The sequence below is a fragment of the Macaca nemestrina genome, chromosome 17 (assembly GCF_043159975.1).
Source record: "Macaca nemestrina isolate mMacNem1 chromosome 17, mMacNem.hap1, whole genome shotgun sequence".
Taxonomy (NCBI): Eukaryota; Metazoa; Chordata; class Mammalia; order Primates; family Cercopithecidae; genus Macaca; species Macaca nemestrina.
In genome coordinates, this window is record NC_092141.1 from 48,850,513 (window position 1) to 48,869,146 (window position 18,634).

At 40.7% G+C, this 18,634-nt stretch overlaps 1 protein-coding gene across 1 annotated transcript in view; it reads right to left on the reverse strand.

Moving 5' to 3' along the window:
- Window positions 1-14,359: 14,359 nt before the first annotated feature.
- LOC105476916 (mediator complex subunit 13) overlaps window positions 14,360-18,634 on the reverse strand; it is a 127,197-nt gene continuing 122,922 nt past the window's right edge. Inside the window, exon 30 of the mRNA XM_071082831.1 lies at window positions 14,360-18,408. Coding sequence (XP_070938932.1) covers window positions 18,276-18,408 — 133 coding nt within the window. The 3' untranslated portion in view covers window positions 14,360-18,275. The remainder of the gene's footprint in view (window positions 18,409-18,634) is intronic.

Below are 18,634 nucleotides of genomic sequence, written 5' to 3' on the forward strand. Positions count from 1 at the left end.
GGCGGCTGTGAGAGGAAGGGCAGAGATGTCGGCGCCAATGCAACTATGCGCGTGCGCGGTCCCGCCCCTTTCTCCACTCTATTTGCCCTGCCCTACTTCCTCGCCAAAAATTTAGAAATGTGATTCTGGTAGGCTCTCTTTTCCAGAGCGTACCGGCTCCTTCCTTTTAGACAAGCCACTGGGCCCCGCAGAACTTCAATTTCATCATCACAGGATTGCCATGGCATTCAAATGGCATAACGTATGTTAAAATTGTTCCCACTATTCTTTGACACTAGTGGTACCAAACTGTACTCTTTAAATCTCTGCCTGTGCCTTCCCAGAACCAAAATTCTAGAATCCCAGAATTTGTAGGAGAATTTTAAAAGCGATCTAACCCCAAACTTTCTTCCGCTCTTGACCTCACACGTACGCTGTCAGAAGTTAAACACCTTCCTTTCAGGTTCTTAACTTGGGGGTCCCGTAGAACCTTAGAGGGGTAATGCACGGGGATTCAGGAATTCTCTGGAATTCATTGAGAACTGAGTGCTCGACACTTCTTCCAGGAAGAGGGACCAAAACTTTGAACAACTTCTCAAAGAAAGTCTGATCACTCAGAAAAGAACCACTAGTCTATATGAAGAACCGCTAGTCTATGTGTCTTCATACTATTTCTTGTTCTTAGTTCGATCAACGTTTATTTGGCATCTTCTGTTTACCAGATACTGTGCTACGAGCTGGAAATAAAAATATTTTACAAAGATATAGTACTTTATAACCTCTTTAAAAATAAAGTCTGAGCCGGGCGCAGTGGCTCACGCCTGTAATCCCAGCGCTTTGGGAAGCCGAGGCGGGCGGATCACCTGAGGTCAGGAGTTCGAGACCAGCCTGACCAACATAACTAAACCCCAACTCTGCAAAAAATATATAAATTACCCCCGCGTGGTGGCGGGCACCTGTAATCCCAGCTACTTGGGAGGCTGTGACAGGAAAATCACTTGAACATGGGAAGCAGATGTTTCAGTGAGCGGAGATCATGCCATCTCACTCCAGCCTGGGTGACAGAGCAAGACTCTGTCTCAAAAAAAAAAAAAAAAAAAAAAAAAATACGGCTTTCAACATAGATCAGCAAAGGAAGAAAAGAATTGTGTATTGCAATGCTTCTCAAAATTTATTCCACCTGACCCAGAGTAATACATTTCACATTGTGACCCGGAACACACATATGTATATATCCACATACAAAAATAAGTGTAAGTGTACAAATTTATATGCTATATAAACATATAAATATTTAACATAAACCCACATTTACATGGAAACAAATATTTTGTATAATAACACACACACTACATGTTTTCTACTTCTCTTTAAAAAATTGCTTGTCACTGCACACTAAAACTGATTTCACAATCTATTAATGGGTTGCAAACTGTACTGCACTGGCATTTTTAAGGTAATATTTGGGATTTATTTACTGAACAGTTGCTAGGCACTATAATAAATGCTTTATATATATTATCTGATTTAATCCTGTGAGGTAGATAATATTATTCGCCTTTTGCAATTGAGGAAATTGAGAGAGGGTAAGCAATTTCATCTCCATGGATGATCATTTCACAGGAAAAGTGTGAAGGCAATGCAAACATTTGTTGGAGGGATGAATGAGAGGAAGATGTGGGTATGAACTAAGTGATTTTAAAGATCCTTTCCAACTCTAATTATGATCCTCTGTTCACTAATGGAGAAACAACACGCAGATTCAGTATCTCCATCTTGATCTACGGAGAAACAGAAAATCACATCCAGCCTGAATGAGATGGCTGGAGTGTCACATAATGAGTGCTGACACTTTCTCCAAGACCCTCTCTCCTTCTTTTCCAGTTCACCAACACCTTGAGTTGCTCAAGCCAGAAACCTAAAAGTCATCCTAGACTCTAGTCTCTCCCCCTTGTATTAATTTAGCAAAAATCTTTATAATCATTGAAACACTGTAATGTTTGCCAATAAAAGTTGTTTTTTTTTGTTTTTTTTTTTTTTGAGACAGAGTCTCGCTCTGTTGCCCAAGCTGGAGTGCAGTGGCATGATCTCAGCTCACTGCAACCTCTGCCTCCCAAGCTGAAGCAATCCTCCCACCTCAGCCTCCTGAGTAGCTGGGACCATAGGCATGCACCACCACACTTGGCTAATTTTTTTTTTTTTTTTTTTTTTGAGACGGAGTCTCACTTTGTCACCCAGGCTGGGGTGCAGTGGTGCGATCTTGGGGTCACTGCAACCTCCGCCTCCCAGGGTCAAGCAATTCTCCTGCCTCAGCCTCCTGAGTAGGTGGGATTACAGGCACCCACCACCATGCCTGGCTAATTTTTTGTATTTTTAATAGAGACAGGGTTTCACCATGTTGGCCAGGCTGGTCTCGAACTCCTGACCTCATCTGGGAAATCCCAGCTGAGGCCTCCCAAAGTGCTGGGATTTCAGTCATGAGTCTCCATACCTGGCCTCTCTTTTTTTTTCTTTTCGAAACAAGTTCTCAAGAAAAGAGCAGCAGTGCAGTCGAGCGATCTTGGCTCACTACAGCCTCAACCTCCTGGGATCAGGTGATCCTCCCACTTCAGCCTCCCAAGTAACTGAGACTATGGTTGTGCGTCACCACACCTGGCTAATTTTTCTATTTTTTTGTAGAGATGGTTTCATTATGTGGCCAAGCTGGTCTTGAACTCCTGGACTCAAGCCATCCGCCCCCCTCCTCAGTCCACCAAAGTGCTAGGATTACAGGAGCAAGCCACTGCACCTGGCTTGACCAGCTTACTTTTATTCTTCTACTTTATTTTTCAGTCAGACTGGAGGAAGAGAGAAACAGAGTAATGAAAAAAAGAGAAAAACACATTAGAGTATCTACAATGTTTCATGTATACTAGGAGCTTAATGTAGATTGCAGAGTAATTGAGCTTCCAGAAGTTAGAAGACCTAGCTATAAAAAGGTGAAGACCAATGTCATTTGGAAATAGTCATAGAATTCCAGAAGCACAAGGATCTCAGAAGACATCTAGCTCCATTTTGCTCAACACAATACTTTTTATAGTGTGACTATTTTTATCTTGTAAGATGTCTTTCCAGAGGGCACCATGGCTCATGCCTGTAATCCCAGCACTTCGGGAGGCCGAGGCGGGTGGATCACGAGGTCAGGAGTTCTAGACCAGCCTGGCCAATATGATGAAACCCTGTCTCTACTAAAAATACAAAAATTAATTGGGCGTGGTGGTGTGTGCCTATAGTCCCAGCTGCTTGGGAGGCTGAGGCAGGAGAATCACTTGAACCCGGGAGGCAGAGGTTGCATTGAGCTGAGATCACGCCACCGCACTCTATCCTGGGCAACAGAGTGAGACTCCATCTAAAAAAATTTTTTCATGTTTCAGCCTGTCAAGATCTTTGACTCTTCTACACTGGCTATCTGTTTTAGCTTAGCAGATCATATCTTCATTAATGTTATGGATAAAACATTGAATAGAATTGGGTCCAGCCAAGGCTCCTAGTTCAGCATTAGAGACATCCCTCCAGGTTGACATAGCTCCACCAATCAAGGCTCTTTGAGTATGAGACTGTTTTATGGATCAGCCCAACTACTAAAACACTACCCTTCTTTGGGATAAAGTTCAATTTCCTTAGGATGGAACTAAAAGGACTGATTGATTGATTGATTATATTTTTTGGAGACAGAGTCTCACTCTGTCGCCCAGGATCGAGTGCAGTGGCTCACTCTTGGCTCACTGCAACCTCTGCCTCCCAGGTACAAGCAATTATCCTGCCTCAACCTCCCAAGTAGCTGGGAATACAGGCACCTGCCACCACGCCCAGCTAAATTGTTTTATATTTTTAGTAGAGACGGGGTTTCACCATGTTGGCCAGGCTGGTCTCAATCTCCTGACCTCAAGTGATCTGCACAGCTTGGCCTCCCAAAGTGCTGGGATTACAGGCGTGAGCCACCGTGCCCAGCCCAAAGACGGAATTTTTTTTTTTTTTTTTTTTTGATATGGAGTCTCACTCTGTTGCCCAGGCTGGAGTGCAGTGGTGTAATCTCAGCTCACTGCAACCTCTGCCTCTTGGGTTCAAGCAATTCTCCTGCCTCTGCCTCCTGAGTAGCTGGGATTACAGGCACCCACCACCACACCTGGCTAAATTTTTTTGGGTATTTTCAGTAGAGATGGGGTTTCACCATGTTGGCCAGGCTGGTCTCAAACTCTTGACCTCAGGTGATCTGCCCACCTTAGCTTCCCAAAGTGCTGAGATTACAGGCATGAGTCACTGCACCCAACCCAAAAACAGATTTTGACTTAAAACTCTAGCTTGGACTCCTGCCATATCCCACCATGGTGCCATTTTAGTCAGTTTGAACTGTTTATGTCTCAAAACCTTCTCAATATTCTTGGACCTTCTCATCACAGTTCCTCCTATATAGAATGCTTTTCAATCTCTTCCTTAATGCAAACTCCTAAGTGTCCTTTAAGTCTCACTTCCAGTGTTCCCTTGCTAAGAGACCTTTCCCTGACAAACCAGCTACCCCTTCACTAACCAGGTATCCCTATTCTATGCTCTCAAGGCACCTTTTGCTTCCTTCAGCCATACTACTTAACACATTATATTGTAATTGTTAGAACTTCTCTGTCTCTCCCACTAGCAAGTATTTTGAGAGCAGGGACCATATTTTAGTTCCTTGCCAAAGGCACAGTACAACACTTAACATTGCTTTGTTGAATTAAAGATTCAAGCATAAAGATACCATGATGCATAGTTTGCAAATATTCTCCCATTCTGCAGGTTGTCTGTTTACTCTGTTAATAGTTTCTTTTGCTGTGCAGAAGCTCTTAAGTTTAATTAGATCCCATTTGTCATTTTTTGCTTTTGTTGCAATTGGTTTTTGTGTCTTTATTATAAAATCTTTGCCTGTTCCTATGTCCAGAATGGTATTGCCTAGGTTGTGTTCCAGGATTTTTATAACTTGGGGGTTTATGTTTAAGTCTTTAATCCATCTTGAGTTGATTTTATGGTGTAAGGAATGGGTCCAGCTTCAATCTTCTGCATAGGACTAGCCAATTATCCCAGCACCATTTATTGAATAGGGAGTATTTTCCCCATTGCTTGTTTCTGACAGCTTTGTTAAAGATCAGATGGTCGTAGAATGTGTGGCCTTTTTTTCTGGGCTCTCTATTCTGTTCCATTGGTCTATGTGGCTGTCTTTGTACCAGTACCGTGCTATTTTGGTTACTGTAGCCCCATAGCGTAGTTTGAAGTCGGGTAACCTGATGCCTCCAGCTTTGTTCTTTTTGCTTAGGATTACCTCGGCTATTCGGGCTCTTTTTTGGTTCCATATAAATTTTACAATAGCTTTTTCTAGTTCTGTGAAGAATGTCATTAGTAGTTTGATAGGAATAGCACTGAATCTGTAAATTGCTTTGGGAAGTATGACTATTTTAATGATATTGATTCTTCCTATCAATCAGCATGGGATGTTTTTCCATTTGTGTCTTCTGTGACTTCTGACAAATGTGTAACATCCAGCATCTATAAGAAACTGAAAAAAAAAAAAAATGTAGAAGAGAAAGACAGTCCCAGCTGGGCACGGTGGCTTACAGCTGTAATCCCAGCACTTTAGGAGGCCGAGGCAGGTGGATCACCTGAGGTCAAGAGTTCGAGACCAGCCTGACCAACATGGAGAAATCCTGTCTCTACTAAAAATACAAAATTAGCCGGGTATGGTGGCGCATGCCTGTAATTCCAGCTACGCGGGAGGATGAGGCAGAAAAATCGCTGAACCAGGGAGGGGGAGGTTGCGGTGAGCCGAGATCGTGCCATTGCACTCTGGCCTGGGCAACGAAAGCAAAACTCCATCCAAAAAAAAAAAAAAGACAGCCCCGTTAAAAAGTGGGCAAAGAGGCCGGGCGCTGTAGCTCACGCCTGTAATCCCAGCACTTTGGGAGAACAAGGCAGGCGGATCACAAGGTCAGCAGTTCGAGACCAGCCTGGCCAACATGGTGAAATCCCATTTCTACCGAAAATACAAAAAAAAAAAAAGAAAAAAAATTAGCCGGGCATGGTGGCGTGCGCCTGTAATCCCAGCTACTCGGGAGGTTGACTCAAAAGAATTGCTTGAACCCAGGAGGTGGAGGTTGCAGTGAGCCGAGATCGTGCCACTGCACCCCACCCTGGGCGACAGAGTGAGATTCGGTCTAAAAAAACAAAAAAAAAAGTGGGCAAAGAACATAAACAGCTGCTTTTCAAAAGAAGACATACAGGTGGCCAACAAGCATATGAAAAAAAGGTAAATATCACTGAGCATTTGAGAAATGCAAATCAAAACCACAATGAGATATCTCACACCAGTTAGAATGAGTATTTTTTAAAAGTCAAAAAATAGTGATCGCTTTGGCAGCACATATACTACAATTAGAAGGATACAAAGATGATGATGATGATGATGATTATTATTATTTTGAGATGGAGTCTCGCTCTGTCGCACAGGCTGGAGTGTAGTGGCGCGATCTGTAGCTGGGACTACAGGCGCCCGCACCACGCCCGGCTAATTTTTTGTATTTTTAGTAGAGACAGGGTTTCACCATGTTGGCCAGGATGGTCTCAATCTCTGGACCTCGTTATTTGCCTGCCTTGGCCTCCCAAAGTGCTGGGATTACAGGCGCAAGCCACCGTGCCCAGCCCTTTTTTTCTTTTCTTTTTTTTTTTTTTTTTTTTTTTGAGATGGAGTCTGGCTCTGTCATCCAGGCTGGAGTGCAATGGTGCAATCTTGGCTCTCTGCAACCTCCACCTCCTGGGTTCAAGCGATTCTTCTGCCTCAGCCTCCGGAGTAGCTGGGATTACAGGCGTGTGCCACCATGCCCGGCTAATTTTTTTTTTGTATTTTTAGTAAAGACGAGGTTTCACCATGTTGCCCAGGCTGGTATCAAACTCTCAGTGATCCATCTGCCTTGGCTTCCCAAAGTGCTGGGATTAGAGGCATGAGCCACCGTGACTGGCTGCAATTTTTTTTTTTTAATGCCAAAGAAGAACAGATGCTGGCAAGATTGCAGAGAAAAGGCAACACTTATACACTGTCGGTAGGAGTATAAATTAATTCAACAATGTGAAAAGTAGTGTGGCAATTCCTCAAAGAGCTCGAAATACCATTTGACCCATCAATGCCATTACTGGTTATATACCCAGAGGAATATAAACCATTCTACCATAAAGACACATGTACGTGAATGTTCACTGCAGCACTGTTCACAGTAGCAAAGACACAGAATCAATCTAAATGCCCATAAATGACAGATTGGATAAAGAAAATGTGTACATATATACCGTGGAATACTGGGCAGTCATAAAAAAAGAATGAGATCATGTCTTCTGCAGGAACATGGATGGAGCTGGAGGCTGTTATCCTTAGTAAGCTAATGCAGGAACAGAACACCAAATACCATGTGTTCTCACTTAAAAGTGGTAGCTGAATGATGAGAACTCATCGACACAAAGAAGGGAACAACACACAATAGGGTCCACTTGAGGGTGGAGGGTGGGAGTGGAAGGAGGATGAGGAGAAGAAAAAATAACTATTGGAAACTAGGTTTAATACCTGAGTGATGAAATAATTTGTACAACAAACCCCCATGACAAAAGTTTACCCATATAACAAACCTTCACATGTACCCCTAAACCTAAAAGTTAAAAAAAAAAAAATACCATGGAATTTTACTAAATAACCTGCTGAATGTTCATTCTCATAAATCAGTTTATCAACACTGTCAAAATAAAAGATGAGGGCCAGGCATGGTGGCTCATGCCTGTAATCCCAGCACTTTGGGAGGCCGAGGTGAGCGAATCACAAGGTCAGGAGATCAAGACCATCCTGGCTAATGCAGTGAAACCCCGTCTCTACTAAAAATACAAAAAAATTAGCCGGGCGTGGTGACAGGCTCCTGTAGTCCCAGCTACTCGGGAGGCTGAGTCAGGAGAATGGCGTGACCCCGGGAGGCGGAGCTTGCTGTGAGCTGACATTGTGCCACTGTACTCCAGCCTGGGTGACAGAGCAAGACTCCGTCTCTAAAAAATAATAATTAATAAATAAAGTAAAATAAAATTAAATTAAATAAGAGATTGATTCCAGTTACTCTCTTTTAGGTATGTACTGCATTGTTATTCATAGCACTTTAGAGGACTTGTAGAACTAATTATGTTTATATAAGTGTGTTTCCAAATAGACTGAAGGCTTAAGGTCAGAGGTTTGTATCTCTTTTTTTTTTTTTTTTTTTTAACAGGGTCTCACTGTGTCACCCAGGCTGGAATGCAGTGACATGATCTCGGTTCACAGCAGCCTCCGCCTCCTGGGTTCAAGTGATTCTCCTGCCTCAGCCTTCTGAGTAGCTGGGATTACAGGCACATGTCACCACACCCGGCTAATTTTTTTGTAATTGTAGTAGAGGGGCGGGGGGTGTCACCATTTTGCCCAGGCTGGTCTTGAACCCCTGACCTCAAGTGATCCACCTGCCTCGCCCTCCCAAAGTACTGGGATTACAGGCGTGAGCCACCATGCCTGGCTAGAGATTTGTATCTCATAACTAGTGTATAGTAAATTATTTTACTGTACAAACAGTGTTTTAGTGAAACTATGCCAGCTTCTAATGAACTTGTTGGTAAAGTCAGGTAAATTTATTAGAATTTCTGGGACCTGACCGGGCGCGGTGGCTCAATTCTGTAATCCTAGCACTTTGGGAGGCCGAGGCGGGTGGATCACTTGAGGTCAGGAGTTCAAAACCAGCCTGGCAAACATGGTGAAACCCCATCTCTACTAAAAATACACAAAAATTAGCGGGGCGTGGTGGCAGGCGCCTGTAATCCCAGCTACTCAAGAGGCTGAGGCAGAAGAATCTCTTGAACCTGGGAGGTGGAGGTTGCAGCGAGCTGAGGTTGCACCACCGCACTCCAGCCTGGGTGACAGAGTGAGACTCCATCTCAAAAAAAAGAATTTCTGGGACCTACATTAAAAAAACTAAAACTGAGAAAGTTGCTCATTTTCACATTGGCAGGACCTTTTCGTTTCCTACACCATTTCTGAAATCATATCTGCAAGTTCCTTCAGCACCCAAGATGTAATTCTTGTGGATCCAGAGACTTGAGCAACTAACTAGCTCCTTGAAATCTGTTAACTATCTTTGGTTTGAATTCTGTCATAAGCATGTTATTTAAAGCTTGAAGACCCAAGCTGATCTGGGGGTGGAGGGGTAGGGCTAGGGACAGAAGGGAGGTAAATCTGAAGAGCTCTTATTTTTTTATTTTTATTTTTTGAGACGGAGTCTCGCTCTGTCACCCAGGCTGGAGTGCAGCGGCTCGATCTTGGCTCACTGCAACCTCCAGCTCCTGGGTACAAGCGATTCCCTTGCCATAGGCTCCTGACTAGCTGGGACTACAGATGCCTGCCACCACACCCGGCTAATTTTTTTTTTCTAGGCTTGTCTTGAACTCCTGACCTCAAGTGATCCTCCCGCCTTGGCCTCCCAAAGTGCTGGGATTACAGGCATGAGCCACTGTGTCCAGTCAGGTCTAAATACTTTTTGTATCTTACCCATCCTTACTCTTATTGGAACATATTTAAAAGTCCTTTTTGTTGCCTTTAATTATCCATCTATTATGTTCACATAAGTATGTTTCCAAGTAGACATTCTCTTGTAAACCTTAGTTTATTCTGAATTTGGCTCTTCTAGAGAGCATAAGTATTAAACAATAACCCCTCACACTTTTATAAATTTTTTTTGAGACAGGGTCTCACTGCATCGCCAAGGCTGGAGTGCAGTTGTATGATCATGGCCCACTACACCCTCGACTTTCTAGGCTCGAGTGATGCTCCCACCTCAGCCTCCCTGAGTAACTGGGCTACAGGTGTGCACCACCACACCCAGCTAATATTTTATAATTTTCAAAATTTTGTTTGCAATTTCCTTTGAGGTTAACAAAGCTGATTAGAAATATATAGTTATCATGTTCATTTGCAAATGAACAACTTGTGACTTCAAGAGGTTAAGTGTTTTGCCCAAGTTCACAAATGTGGCAAACCTAATAGAGGAATCCTAATCCAATGATCCTAAACTACTTTTAATATTAAAATGAGTCCCAAGTAGTTAGAATTTTATAACTTCATTAAAAGTATTTGCAAAACACACTTCAGTCAAGTTCTGTAGTTTGAGGTGTTTTATCACAAAAACTCAATTCAAAAATGCTTTTATTCAAAAATATTCAAGTTGGCCAGGCACAGTGGCTCATGCCTGTAATCCCAGCACTTTGGGAGGCCAAGATGGGAGGACTGCTTGAGGCCAGGAGTCCAAGACCAGCCGGGGAACATGGCGAGACCTCCATCTCCATAAAAAATACAAAAATTAGTTAGATGTGGTAGCACACGCCTGTAGTTCTGACTGCTTGAGCCCAGGAGGTTGAGGTTAGTTAGAGTGAGCCATGATGGTGCCACTGCACCCCAGCCTGGCGACAGAGGGAGAGTCTGTCTCTTTAAAAAAATTTTTTTTTCTTTTTTTTTTTTTTGAGGCAGAGTCTCCCTCTGTCGCCCAGGCTGGAGTGCAGTGGCCGGATCTCAGCTCACTGCAAGCTCCGCCTCCCAGGTTTACGACATTCTCCTGCCTCAGCCTCCCGAGTAGCTGGGACTACAGGCGCCCGCCACCTCGCCCGGCTAGATTTTTGTATTTTTTAGTAGAGACGGGGTTTCACCTTGTTAGCCAGGATGGTCTTGATCTCCTGACCTTGTGATCCGCCCATCTCGGCCTCCCAAAGCGCTGGGATTACAGGCTTGAGCCACCGCGCCCGGCCTCTTTAAAAAATTTTTTAAAAAATGTTTAAATACCTTACTCCAATGCTAGGCATTGTGTTGGACTCTGGAGATACAATGATGAGCAAAATAGACCTAATTTCTGCCCTCATAGAGTTGTCTGGTGATGACAAATAATCATACAATTGGCCAGGCACGGTGGCTCACGCCTGTAATCCCAGCACTTTGGGAGGCTGAGGTGGGAGATCACATGAGGGCAGGAGTTCAAGACCAGCCTGGCCAACATGGCCAAACCCCATCTCTACTAAAATACAAAAAATTAGCCGGGTTTGGCAGCGTGAGCCTATAGTCCCAGCTCTCTGGTAGGCTGAAGCAGGAATATTGCCTGAACCCGGGAGGCAGAGGTTGTAGTGAGCAGAGATCACGCCTCTGCACTCCAGCCTGGACAACAGAGCGAGACTTTGTCTCAAAAAGAAAAGAAAGAAAAAAGAAAGAAAGGCCGGGCACGGTGGCTCAAGCCTGTAATCCCAGCACTCTGGGAGGCCGAGACGGGTGGATCACGAGGTCAGGAGATCGAGACCATCCTGGTGAACACAGTGAAACCCCGTCTCTACTAAAACTACAAAAAACTAGCCGGGCGAGGTGGCGGCGCCTGTAGTCCCAGCTACTCGGGAGGCTGAGGCAGGAGAATGGCGTGAACCCGGGAGGTGGAGCTTGCAGTGAGCTGAGATCAGGCCACTGCACTCCAGCCTGGGCGACAGAGCGAGACTCCGTCTCAAAAAAAAAAAAAAAAAAAAAAAGAAAGAAAGAAAGAAAAAAACCACTACAAAGACTCCATCTAGGGTATTACAATAAGCGTGTGTAACAAGGGAGCCTGATCTGAAGCAAGGGTGTATGTGGAAATCAGGTGGAGGTTCTAAGGCAAAAAATACCCATGGGGCTTTCAAGGAACTCAAATGCCTGAAGAGCAAGGAGGAAAACAGAGTAGAGAGGCCCATTTTGAGACTGTATCCATCTTTAGAGCAAGTAGCAGCTGCTAAAGGTTTTCAGCTACCAAGGACCACAGTGAGTGTAGAGATCAGATAGAAGTACCTATCTATTGTAATGGTCCACTCAGATAAGGTCATTTTATCTAATATGTTATATAGCAATGGATAATGCTAATTTAGACTAAGATCAGGACAGCAGAAATAGAAATGAACATATTTGACAGTACACAAGACTGATAGTTTTTGATGAATGGTTACAAGGAAGAGTTTATAGTTTGCACAACAGGATAGATGGCAGTGGCATGCACAGTGACAAAGGACAAGCAGTTGTTCTCTAGGGACCAAGTGGTTTTTGTAGAAGAAAGTTGGTTTTAGTGATGATATGCTCCAAACAAAAAGAAAATGACAAAACCAAGACTTAAACTCACGTATTTTTTTTTTTTTTTTTGTTGAGACAGAGTCTCGCTTTGTCGCCCAGACTGGAGTGCAGTGGCCAGATCTCAGCTCACTGCAAGCTCCGCCTCCCGGGTTCATGCCATTCTCCTGCCTCAGCCTCCCAAGACGCTGGGACTACAGGCGCCCGCCACCTCGCCCGGCTAGGTTTTTGTATTTTTTTTAGTAGAGACGGGGTTTCACCATGTTAGCCAGGATGGTCTCGATCTCCTGACCTCGTGATCCGCCCGTCTCGGCCTCCCAAAGTGCTGGGATTACAGGCTTGAGCCACCGTGCCCGGCCAACTCACGTATTCTGAATCAAGTCTGTAAGACATTATGTGGCTTAGACACGTGGCATGATTTAAATTTATCACTTTGATTTTTTTTCTCTGTAGTAGGTAGGAGCAAAATAAGGGAGTCTTTAAAGCTTCAGCCTTTAAACCTTTTTTTTTTTTTTTTTTGAGACAGGATCTTCTCGCTCTGTCGCCCAGGCTGGAGTGCAGTGGTATGATCTCGGCTCACTGCAACCTCCGCCTCCTGGGTTCAAGCAATTCTCCCGCTTCAGCCTACCGAGTAGCTGAGATTACAGGTGCAAGCCAACACAGCCTGGCTATTTTTTCTATTTTTAGTAGGTGGGTTTTCACTATATTGGTCAGGATGATCTCAAACTCCCAACCTCAGGTGATCCGCCCGCCTCAGCCTCCCATAGTGCTAGAATTACAGGAGTGAACTACTGCGCCCGGCCTAGCCTTTAAACTTTACAGAAGATCAGAAAATTTTGACAGTTCTGTTGGGTTGCTCTAGAAGGAAAAGACAAAACAAAACCAAGCTCTAACAGTATCAATTTAATCTCAAGCAGAATTTCTGGTTATAGCTGTAGTACACTAAGGGTAGAGGTTCTTAATCTTCAGTCCAGTATTGATAACTCCCCTACAGTAAAGAGGAAGATATTGGCAAAAGCAGAATAACAGAACAGACACCTCAGGAATACATTCAAGGCAGATTTAGCCAGGTAGGGCAGCAGATCATGACTGTGTTCTCAATGCTTCGGGAGGCCAAAGCAAGAGGAATGGCTTGAGGCCAGGAGTTTGAGACTCGGGAAATATAGCGAGATCCCATCTCTACAAAAAATAAAACTAGCCAGGCGTGTTGGCATGCACCTGAAGTCCCAGCTACTCAGGAGGCTGAGGCAAGGAGGACTGCTTGTGGCCAGGAGTTCAGGGCTGCAGTGAGCTATGATCATTTGGTATTCCAAATTTTCAAATGTACCGAAATTATCAATGTACTAATACATAATGGTGCTCTATTGTAGCTGCAGCTGAAATTTTTTTTCCCCGTTTCCTAAACTTTCATATATTTTGAAGTTTAAAATAAAAATGTCCATGTGTGTAGCTGTACAAGTGAATACATCCCCTTTAAAAAAAGCTTGGGCCGGGCGTGGTGGCTCACGCCTGTAATCCCAGCACTTTGGCAGGCGGATCATGAGGTCAGGAGATCGTCTCAAAACAAAAAACAAAAAACAAACAAACAAAAAAAAACCTTGATTTTTCACTATAGTAAAAAAAAAAAAAAAGGGTAGAAACAAACCAGAGGTAATATAATAGTGCTTGATTAAAGATCTGTCAGACAGAAAATAACTGAGGATAGGCAGTTCAAACAACTTACAACTCCTTTTAAAGGATAATTTTTAAAATTTTTGTAGCAAAAACTATTTCAAAATGATCACAATAATTTTGAGGTATGTCCTTACTTGGCTTAAGTCTGGACAAAAATATTTTAAATGTGTGCTTACAGAACATGGGCAGAGCTATTTTTGATGGATTACTCACTTCTGAACATTATTCTTATGATCAAATAAAAATAGGATACAGCTAAGCTTTAAATATTTGAAGGTAGCTTGTTTGGACTAGACAATATCTAATTGGCCAGCCTACAAGGAATTGGTAGGTATAAAATATACAATTATTCTACATACTGTACATTTTTATGTGATTAAAATCCTTTTAAAAATACTTCAGAGAAATTAAAAGACCATTAATCAGTTTCGAGGCTGTCCCTTTCCATTTATAATGACACAAAAATATTGCTACTAATTTTGCACAAATTTAATATGGAAATATTTTCAACAGAATAAGACACAACAATGAAGGCTTCATGAATAATTTATTCCATTTGAAGTTTTGTTTTTTGTTTTTGTTTTTTTTTAAAAAGTATAAACCTTTTCATTTCCTCAATCACAATTTGTACAACTCAGTGTTATGGCATTCGGCAGCAATAGTGTTTGTTCCTTATTCTCTTTTTGTCACGTTAAAAAGAAAAGCAATTGGACCATATTAAATGTCACTGCTAAACAACAACTTTAAAACGCCCCTTCATAAAGTGACCAAGCTATTTTGAGAGGGTTGATGCTGACATGTCCAGTAATGACGTTACAATTTGTAGCTTAAACTCAATAACTTTAAGGTCCACATATCCAGTTTACTTTGAAAACTAAAGCTGTTTTAAAACTTCATGAATACATCAACCTGAGGAGTATTTTAGGTCCCAAATCCAGTTTTTAAATTTATACTCCACAAAAAAGAAAATACATACATAAAAATTTAAACCACAGTTCTGGGCCCATTAAAATACCAAAAAACAAAAAAAAAAAAAAACCAAAAAAACAAACAAAAAAAAAACCCAAAAAGTTAAGATTTCCAGCTCATTTTTGGAGGGGTGGGACAAAATAAGAATGTATATTAAAAACATTTTTCCTTAATTCAGACGAACTAAAATCTTAAGAGGAAACCCAGACCAAAATATTACTCATGCAACATTAAGTGTATTAACTGATTGATATGCAATGCCATAGTGGATGAATAGCAAATTATATGATGCAATAGCATTTAAAAACTTTTTAATCTATTCAATTTGAACATTTTAAATAATGCAACATAGTATTCTGATATTACAGTATTAACATAGTGCTTGATTAAAGATCTGCAAATCTTTGTAGTAACACATTAAGTTAAAAAATTACCTCCAGAAGGTAAGTATGAAGACGAAAGGAGAATATTTTAATACAGTAATCTGTGCCATACTGACAATTGAGTACGAATACAGCTGAGGATAGTTGACTAAGTAGTAAGAGCTTAATTTTAGTGGTTTAAGAAAAGTTTAGAAATATTTAAAAATTACAGCTACTTTAAAATTTAAGGATTACATATAAGTACACTTGGTGGCCTTCTGGCCAAACAATAAGGTGTACAGAAATTTATTCATACAGTGTTAATTCACAGTCCTGATAACTGAATGGCTTGCATAAGAAAGGTATGGCTAGATGTTTCTCACTGGCTGGAAGCAGACATTATATAACTAATCTTTTAAAATGACAAAATACTGAACTTCCACCCTGCTTAATAATCATGGATAACTGCACAAAAAAAAAGATGTTAGCACTGTAACAAAGAAGTCAAGGTGTTGGTAATCCACTGCTAAAAAGCATAATATTTTGCTTACCCATTTAAACAAAACTACCCATACTTGTCTGTGACAGTACATTAGTAAGTCAAATCCATCATCCTGCACGAGGCTTAATTTCTCAAATAAGTCTATGAGCTTTTCTAATGATTATTTAATAACTTTCTATTGAGTGTGAGTGGATATATGAAGGGAAAAAAAAATCTTATCAATAAATATTGTATATTTGGGAACTATTCCCTGATTCCCAAATAAAAAATAATTGTATACTGGGTTCCCTCCTTATGGCTCCACATTAAATAATCTGTCAGGGAATGATTTTAAATCTACTTTCAATCTGAGGTGTGGTTACCACAGGTTAGTGATTTTAAACAACTGAGAATATAACTTTTATTTTGTAAAGTCACTATTAAGTATATAAAAAGGATACTCTTTTTATGGAAATTCCAAATAAGCATATTTTCCTTCAAATCTCAGACAAGTTTTTGTTTTTTTTGTTTTTTTTTTTGTTTTTTTTAAAGAAAGTACAGAACAAAACATACCAAAATAATGTGTGGTGTGTTAGCATAATTTAAAAACAAATGCAGAGAGGTGATCTTTAAATTTAATATCAAAATATGCTGACCATTGGAATTGCATTATAGTTTTGAAGAAATGATTGAAAACCTTTGTCAATTGTGTTTGCTTCATAGAAAAAACAAGACTTGCTAATGTTTTCATATACACAATCTGAAGAAGTTATATCGTTCATAAGAAAGTGATATTTAATTCTAAGCATAGAGTATTCACAAAACAAGTTTCAATTAAAAAAAAAACAAACCAAAAAACCAAAAAAAACCCCACTGAAATAGAGTTTTGTAAATACAACTGATTTTGTCCTTGTAGATAATTAGTGAACGTACAAATAGAAATTTTGCTAGACTGCTTCCAAGAAAGATAGGTAGACTCGGCGACTGTGAATTCAAGACAGCAATGCAGGTAGGAGGCGAACTTGGGCTCTTTTGTGAGCAGCACTGTAGAAAGGATTTTTCAAGGGGGTACACCCTGCATAAAAGCAGTTATCTTGGCATGTGCAAACAAGAAGGGGGAAAGTTGTATTGAAGGAGGGGTGAATTAAAGTCCCTAAAATTCAAGTCCCTTCTTTAGGGAGGTGAGAACCTCCTTGGCATATGCCCTACCTTAATCTGAGCTGTGTTATAGAAAAGTACAGACTCTGGTGTTTGGGACTGACATCTCCAAACCAAGAAAATTAAATAAATAAAAAAGGCAAGGGAAGTTTAGAAAATGGTTCTTTCACTAGTGGAATAGAGTCTGAATACCAGAATTCACTGAGAATCTATTTACACCACAGTTTGATTGCGCGCACACACACACATCCATACATATGCATACTCTCACATACATTCCCAATCTTTAATTTAAAAAAAAAGTCAAACAATCAAGAGTGACTGCTTGTAAAATAATTTGTAAAATGCCTAGAGCTGGGCTAAATTTCAACCTTATAGCAGATCCTGAAAATAAATTTCATAATAATAGTCCCATGCCTAAATGTGCCACTGTTAAAACTGAAAAAAATTTAAGCATGTAACATTAAACACCAAAATTAGTTTAAGCATTCAGTAGCAAATGGTTTTTCTTGTAAAACTAAGTTTCTTGCACTGGAAATGGCCTGAAATATTAGTCATAGCCCTAAACCATAGTACAAAATATAACTGAAGAATTCTCATTTTATTCTAAGTTAAACCACCTAACAATACCACTTGTATATTGCCATCATGTTATTCTGTAAAGATGTGATATATAAAATGCTGTAAGACCTGGTACCTTTTCAATTTATAAACACAGTGAACTTCATTACTGTACATGTACTCTGCAACTACAGCTTAGCTGTAAATCCTCCACACACAATGGTATGGACATTATTCCCCCTCTATCCCCGTTAAACTGTACATCGAGACAATACAAATTTACTGTCCCACCCACCCCCTTACAAAAAAATAATACTCTAAAAGCAACCCTACTGCAACTTTTTAATTAAGACGATTACATATATTTTAGACCAATTGCTTTAAAGCAAGAAGGCAGTATAAACCTTCTAGGAAAATTTTTATAAAAGAGGTTAAGAAATATAAGACAATTTATACATTTAAAAACTTACAATAAATAAGAGATGCAGGCATTTTTGAATACTAGATACTATAATCCAATACAAGAACATCTTCATGTTCTGAAGCCATATGTTGAAATTCATTGTTCCTCATGTTTCCTCTCCATGCTTTTAATATTCATTTAACATGACTGGGTACTATGGCTCATTACTTTTCACAAATACTGTGACTGGAAAAAAAAAGGTTAATTTTGCTACGAAAATGTTATAATACGTTTTGTATGATCAGTCATCATCCTAAAGAGTTCAGTAGAGTCAATGAAAAATAGCAGGGTTATAGCCCCTCCCCCCAAGTCAAAACAATATTTGTTGAAGTAATAAGAATTAGACCCCATCACAAATAACTTTCACTGAGAAGGTAATTGTAACTTAATCCTGCAGCGAAATATCCATTTTTCCTTGTTCTTTTCTTGCACAGTTCCATCAAATGAAGATCACAGCATATTCATAATAAAGTTATATAACTGATTCAGCACCACAAAATGAATTGGGAGACATGAGCGTCTGTCCTGGATTGCAGGGTCACAGGTTAGCCAGGAGAGTGCATTGTACTGTTCCAAAACAAACCTGAAAAGTAAATAAACTGCATAAGTCATGTATTTATTTCCAATCCAGATTGGAAGCAGTTTTCAATTATGGCATTTAAGACTCAAAGTCACCTTAAAAAAGAGTGTAACAGAGAGTCCCTGGGGGGAAAGAAGCAATTTCCATAAAAATTATCCTCAAAAGTAGATTACTCATGTTAGAATAGCAGTGCTTAGAGATCCAGTGATATACAACTGTGAATTCTTGC